This window comes from Borostomias antarcticus, assembly GCF_949987555.1.
Source record: "Borostomias antarcticus genome assembly, chromosome: 17".
In the NCBI taxonomy this organism is placed as follows: Eukaryota; Metazoa; Chordata; class Actinopteri; order Stomiiformes; family Stomiidae; genus Borostomias; species Borostomias antarcticus.
This window is the reverse complement of record NC_140250.1, coordinates 2821304-2828659: the sequence shown is the minus strand read 5'-3', so window position 1 is coordinate 2828659 and position 7356 is coordinate 2821304. Positions and strand designations below refer to the sequence as shown.

The window sequence follows — 7356 nt, the reverse complement described above, 5'->3', positions numbered from 1 at the left end:
ATTCATTCAGGAACACTCACGTCATAGGTTGATTACCATGTAGCCTATTATTACCACAAATGGAATATACAGTTACGTTTGGTGCTGATGGCTCCACTCTAAATGCTTCCCTGGATTAGCCAATCAGCATGCTAAAGTAAGTGTGCTACAAAGCCCCACAGGGGGCTGGGGACACAGAGTGGGCCGATAAGACAGGAAAGCAGCACAGTATAGACAAAAAACATACACAGAAAGGAAAGAGACAAACAAGGACTTACTATACAACAAAATGCGGCACAAAATCCAATACAAAACAATGGAAACAAACTCAAGACCAGGTGAACCTAGGAGCCATGATAGCGCAATGAGCCAGCTCGTCTGCGTTGTGTTCAACAGTTCGACCCTGCTTGCCCAGGGCGGGATTCGAACCCACGTTCAAAGTTTGCCGGCAAAATGGTGAGTAGGGTATGCAGCATTGGAGTAGTAGAGAGCAGTGTGCTAGGAAGTCGTTTAAATAGACCACATTGTCGTGAGAATGGGCTATGATTGGATAGTGAACGATCGAGTGATTAAGGTTTAAAAAGCGCACACATCCAAAAGTGATGAGCTCTAGGTGCTGGACAAAAATACAAGTAGAAAGGAAGACAGAATCAGCACACTAGATACGATCCCATGCAATGATCGAATGATTGAAAATGCTGATTGTGCAGTGGGCTGTCAGATGTACTGCTGAGGCGCACGACCTGTGTCCAGCATGACATTATGCGAGGCTACAAGACCACAGATCCGGATCTAACAGGTGGGATTGGCTATTAGCCTACAGAACAACACAATCCAAACATGCATGTACACACACAGGCACACGTACACACACACACTCTCTCTCTCAGACACGCACACATTCAGACACACACACACACACACACACACACACACACATACACTGCAATCATTTCTGGAATGAAGACCCGGCCACTTCCCTTTGTTTTAGCTAGCTAAATAAATTGAGCCACCATGCTTTCCCACAGTGTGCCTGGGGCCACGTCTGCCTCTGCGGTACCATTTTATGAAGTGACTCGGCAGTTCATCACAGCGGAGGGATACACAAGGTGGGCCATAACAGCTGCTGCGCAGACATTCTGATGATAAAGCCATGGGGGCAAAATCACGATCAGTCAACTAAATTGATTTCCCTCAGTTTAGGCTAATTCGTTTTGTCCCTAAAAAGCAATCCGTGGAAAAAAATGCAAGGCAATTGGAATCCAATTTAATCAAGTAATAAAGGGCAGACTGAACTTAGAGCACTGGGATGGAGGAGAGAGAGAGAGAGAGAGAGAGAGAGAGAGAGGTGCAGAGGGTAAGAGATGTGTCCAGGATCATGGGGGGGGGGGGGGTAACTAACTAAGCCCCCCCCCGCCACAACAAGGTAACATCTGGTCAATACGACAGAGGAAAATGAGACAGAGCCCATCTTGTTTCCTTGTCACCCTGTGGCGATTCAAGGGGCCTTTCTGTAATTATCATTTTACCATTAGGCTACCTGTGATATATCACATGTGTCATTCCACCCTCAACCTGTCATCTTTCCAGCCACGTAGCCCGCAGGCAGAATAGCCAGGCTAAACAAACTCCCGCTGCAGCGCGCCGTGTCAGAATGCAGCACAGACACACGTAGCCTACTGAACGGTCTCTCTCTGTGAAGAGCGTCTCTCTCTCTCTCTCTCTCTCTGATGTGCTCGCCCCCTCCCTCTCTCATTCTCCCTCTGGCCCGAAAACTACTATTTCATTCACCAAGCTTCCGTTCATTCATCAGCGCACTGCAGCGTGGCGCGCGCTCGCGGTTCGATCGAAGCGAAAATTCTTATCAATGAATGGAAGTCGGGCTTACGTCAATGGAACCCGCTGACGAGGGGATCACGTGGGCTGGGAGGCAGGACGTATAAAGATGAAGCGCTGTCCGCGGTGCTGAAAATATCCACTGACAAACAGCAGGAGAGTGAGCCCACGGTCCGAAACCGATACAAGCGAAAAACTAACAACAACAACAACTACAACAATAAAACAGAACACACTTTAGAACACAAAGACAGCTTTAGAGGACATTGACTTGCAGTTCTACAGAACTCGAGTAAGGTGTGCAGAGTGAGAAGAATAAGGAAACGAAAAGAATCTAGTTCTGCGCTGGTCTCCTCACCACACCACGTAAGTCAGAATCATATTTTTTTAAGTGATGAAACAGACTCAATCAACGAGTTGATGAAGATTGTAACCTAACGGAAATTGAATTAATTATAAAGTTGAACTCTTTGATTGGTGTATAGCCATTTGTCACCTTACTTTAAATTGCATCTTCAAGTAAATATTGTGCCATAAACGGCAAAAATGCAGATACGAATTATAGACAACTGTACAAAACTGCTAGTTTAGGCTGTATGCTAATGCAGAAGAGGAGGGTGTGGATGCTCACGAAAGAGCCTATAGCATTCCCGGTTATTAGTGGAGAGACCGCATCGCCCGTGATTATTTTCTCGTCTTCCCATCATAACCATCATCACATCTCTCCACGCCCCCTCCATCATCATCATCATCATCATCATCATCACTATGGCGTCCACTGCCAAAAATATAATCAGGAAGTCCAAGTGGATACAGGACACCTTAGGCTAGTGCCAAAAAGTGTTTTTGTTTTGCGTGCGTAAAAGTAGTTTGGAGGGTGGTCGATTAAGGGTTAGACTTTTTTTTATGCATTGATTCCAAAACTTTAATGCATTCTGTAACTCCAGTTTGGGAGACAGTTTGAGTGCATGTGTTCTATAAGACGTGCGTGAGCCTCTCTGAAGAGCTTGTTTTCCTCAGATCACAAACAGCTTCGTGGTGTCTAGAGAATATTCTGTTGAGATAGGGCTTCTTGAAAGCCGATTACTAATGGGTTTTGGCTTAGGTGGTGACAAGCAGCATCGGGAGTATATTGCCCTCATCGAGGCGTTACCAGAGAGAGAGAGGGCGGGGTGGGGGGGAAGGGGGGGGGTGCTTTTAGCTTTTAGGATGCTGGTGCTGGTTATGCAAATGTTCCAGCTCACGAGTTAGATATATGAACAAACAAAATCAGACAAAATTAAAAGTTATGACATATGCATATGATGCAGATGAGTGGCCTACGCATCTAGATATGAGCATAGACAACATATCGAGTTTATGTTAGGCCTACATGTAAAAGAAACATCTAAATTATAATCAGCAATAATCTGGTCACGGGAACGGCAGGTCCCCACAGCAGTAGCCGTGTTCTAATCCCCTTTGTTACCATGCGCGCAGCGCGCGAGTCAGATGAGTTGCGCGCGGATTACCATCTGTGTTATGCATGATGAGCGCGAGGGTAGGCTCCTATCCTGATACGTGATCTTTTAATCTCTACTCTATATCATCTCCAAATGCAACCCAGAGGCGTGGGGTTTGTGGGATAGTCTACATTAGTGATCTGGATGAGGTTTTGGACAGGTCAAGTAGAGGTCAAGTATATGTCCAGAAGGTTATCAATGGTCACTGTTGGTTGAGTTTATTAGATGATTGGGTGGATTTGATTGATGTTTCCGTCTATGGCACCAGCACATGTTGCCGCATATCTCAGAAAAAAATAGCACAATTATGTTATTTTACTAAGAACTTTGTAAGTGGCGAAGCCTATAAAAGTGTACGCATGATGGGCTACTGGTGGGGGTCTCGAGTATTGTTGCCATGGTCACAAGGTAAAGACAACATAACCAACGCCTGTAGTTTTGTACAGAGCTTGCGGCGCGAGCCCCAGGACGCATCATCGCTCCTCCCAGCTGCCCCAGCTGTTGCCTCGCCACGCGCCACCGGCTAGCCCGCGAGCCAATTCGTTAATGAACCGTTCGCTAGAGCGGCCCAGTGAAGCGCGGGAGAGAAAAGATTACTGAAAACGGTTGGGGATTAGCCCACTTCAAACGTGGGGCCAGGGTTATTTTACTGTCGGCTGTGGGACTAAAGGTTGTGACTGTTTGTCAACAGAAAACCCGTCTTCCTAACCCACCGATAACTTACTTCACAGAAGAAGTTAAGATAATTCCACAAAGCCCGTCGTTAATCGTGTCATGTCCTGATCAGCGCTAAGGCGAGGCTGTGCCATGGGGAGGGATAGAGCAAAGGAATCATTTATGTTGGCTACTGGGCTAGATGAGTATTGGAAAGGCCCACCATCTCAAAGTGCTACTGGTTGTGTTCAGCCATCTTATGAACTCCTGATCCTGACTCTGTTGTTCCTTCTGACAGGATTGCAGTTTAGCGTAAAGATTTCCATGATTCAAAATTGAGAATAATTGTATAGTATGAGGGCGACTGAATAGACAGATAGGATAGAATAAGTCACTGATAATGAATAACATGCTGATGATGATTATGATGACAATTATGACAACTAGGCTAGCCTACTCCAATAGCCTATTTAGTCTATGCCTCATTCTCCATGAAGGCAACCATTAACACAGGCGCCTCAAACAACAGCTAATGAGTTTCTTGGCAGCGTAGCGACACTCATTAAAAAGGGAAAGAAAACTTAACTGAACCTTAATGAAATGTTCGATCTGTCTCCATTCTTATAGCCGATGTGAATTCTCTCTCTCTCTCTTGCTCCCCCCCTCTCTTTCTCTCTCTCATATCTCTCTCAATCCCCGCTCAACAAAGCCCCAAATATGTTCCTATCTCCCCTTTTCTAATGTGAATCTATCTTCTCTCCCTGGCTTCTCTCTCCAGGCGCATCACCCCCCCCCCCACCCCGACCCCACCACCCTGTCCTCCACACCGTCCAATCTGTGTGGCCATGATCGGGGCTGGCAATGCCACAAGTGCCCTTACCCTCCTGGTTCTCCTGTCGGGAGGCCTGCTCCGGCTCTCCACCTCCAGCCCCCTCGCTGTGACGGGGGGGAGAGGGGGGGGGGCAGACAGCCCCCAGCCTCCTCCCGGGCTGACTCCCACCCGGGGTGGAGGGGGGGGGCGACGGGAGGGAGCCCCCCCACCGAGGGGCTCTCTCGGGGAGGAGGAAGAGGAGGACGAGCTGTTCAAGGACGTCGATCCCAGGGCGCTCGCCGCCGTCCTGCTGGAGGCCCTGAACAAGCCCGCGGAGGAGAGGAGAAGGGCGGGAGAGGGGGAGGTGGCGGAGGGTAGGGGGAAGGGGGAGGCGGAGGAGGCGGGAGCGGCAGAGGGGGCGGACAGAGACCGGGACGGGCGTCAGGAGCTGGAGCTGGCGGTGGCGGCGGCCCAGGGCAAGGAGGAGCGAGAGAGGGAGGAGGAGGAAGAGAGGAGGAGGAAGCAGGAGGAGGAGGACAAGCTGACGGAGAAGGTGACCAGCCGTACCAGCAGTCACACCATACCGGCGAAGACGGAACAGACGTCAACTGCGACGGCAGGTGGAGGAGAGGAGGCGTTGGAGAAGGAGGTGGGTGCCCGGGAGGAGGCGCGGGAGAAGGGTCCCTCTTCCCAAGAGGAGGCGCAGCAGCAGGAGGAAGAGGAGGAGCAGCTGAGTCCAGAAGAGGTGAAGAACCTTGAGACCATGCTGGAAGAGTTCCAGAGCCTGAGCGCGACCAGCAAGAGAGAGAGACAGCGAGAGATGGAGACAGAGGGGGAGAAGGAGAGAGAGAGGGAGAGGCAGTCCCTGGTGCAGAGGGAGAGCCGGGGCTACAGCCCAGGCCTGGGCCAGGCGCTCCCGGCCAACGACGTCAACGGGAAACCCAAAGGCCACCAGCTGGCCATGTCCAAGAAGAAGCTGAAGTGGCAGGAGGAGACCCAGAAGGCCTTCAGCTTCCCCACCTTCAGAGGAGGCAACTTCGTGGACGACTTCGACAACACTGCGGCCGACCAGCCTCCGCCGACTTCTCCCGAGGATGAAGGGGTGGATGAGGAAGGGGAGGAGGAGGAGGAGGCGTTGAGCCCGGAGGAGGAGGAGGCGAGGGCCAGGGCGGAGCAGGAGGAGGTTCGGAGGCAGGCGGCGGAGGCGCAGCGGGCTAAAGCGGAGGAGGAGAAGATGGCCGACATCGCCTCTGACATGCTCCTCCAGTACATGGTCAAGCAAGATGGCGGCAGAGGGAAGTACGCGGACAAGAGCCGAAAGAAGGCGCCACCCATCTCCAATGGCAACGCCGCCGAGGACAAGCGCTCCGACGAGGAGGCCGCCACCACCGGCGACGACGGCGACGACATCGACCCGCAGACCATTGACAAGCTGATCGAGATCTCCAGCAGGCTCCACCTCCCCGCCGACGACGTGGTCGACATCATCAGCGACGTGGAGAAGAAGAAGAAGAAAGACGCGCCAGGCGGGCCTGAGGTCGGTGGATCGCCGTGGCAACGCCCCCTGGCGGCCAACTCCGCCAACGCCGTCCAGTCCCTCCCTCTGCCGCCCCGAAACCCCACCCCCAAGCAGCCCCCTCCGCCAGTCAACCCCCTCAAGGCGTGGTTCAAAGAGAATGTCCCGCTCAAACCCACCAATCAGGAGCTGTGGATCACCAAGCCTGCGCAGTCCTTTCGTGCCCCCTCCTCCTCCTCCTACGCGCCCTACCCCTCCTACCAGAAGACCTACCGGGGCTACTACCCCATCTACTTCCCCCCTCCCAAGCCCCGCTACTACGCCAAGCCCCAGACCCCGCTCTCGCTCGGCGACCTCCTGGGGAATTCTCTGGACTATGACCTGGATTTCCCCCCGAAGAGGAGGTACCGTCCCTGGGTACAGCCCAGGCCGAGGAAGCCCCCGTCCGCCGCGTCCCTCCGGCGTAACCTCTACCTTTCCGACTACGTCCTCCCCCAGCGCCCGCGGACATTCAACCCCTACCTCTACCCGGCCCCGATGCCCAAACCCAGGTCCGCTCCCCGGGCGCAGGGTCGCCGAAGGCCTGCCTACTACTACGCACCTCCAGGACCCCTGTTAACCCGGGACGAAGACTACTACGGCCGGGTGGGCCCGCGAGCGGACAGCGCCGAGGATCTGGAGAACTTCATCCAGCAGCTTCTCCGGAAGAGGTCCAGGATGTTCCAGTGAAGAGGGGATGAGAGGAGAGACAGAGGGCGGGGATGGATGGAGGGATGGAGAGACTGAAAGGATGATTTTTCTTTTACCGCCAACTCCGTTTTATATTTTGTTTATGTTGAGTCTGTTTCTTTTTGGTCCCCTTAATAGTGTACAGGTTAGTTTGGTCAGTTTCCATTTTTATTTTTCGTTGCTCTTTGGGTGTACTGGACTTGCAGATGGACGAGATGGGAGAAAAGGTGAAAAAAGATACACACTTCTCCAGAAAAAGATGACAAAAGAAAGAAATAGACTATTGTCAGAAGAGGCCGCGAAAGAGAAAGATATGGGAGCACAAAATC

At 52.0% G+C, this 7356-nt stretch overlaps 1 protein-coding gene across 1 annotated transcript; it reads left to right on the top strand.

The window, feature by feature from the left end:
* Window positions 1–4816: 4816 nt before the first annotated feature.
* On the top strand, window positions 4817–7027 carry vgf (VGF nerve growth factor inducible; the record flags this gene model as incomplete). The annotated part of the gene is made up of 1 exon (XM_084451606.1): window positions 4817–7027. One exon carries the CDS (start codon window positions 4817–4819, stop codon window positions 7025–7027), a length of 2211 nt encoding a protein of 736 aa, XP_084307732.1.
* Window positions 7028–7356: the final 329 nt, after the last annotated feature.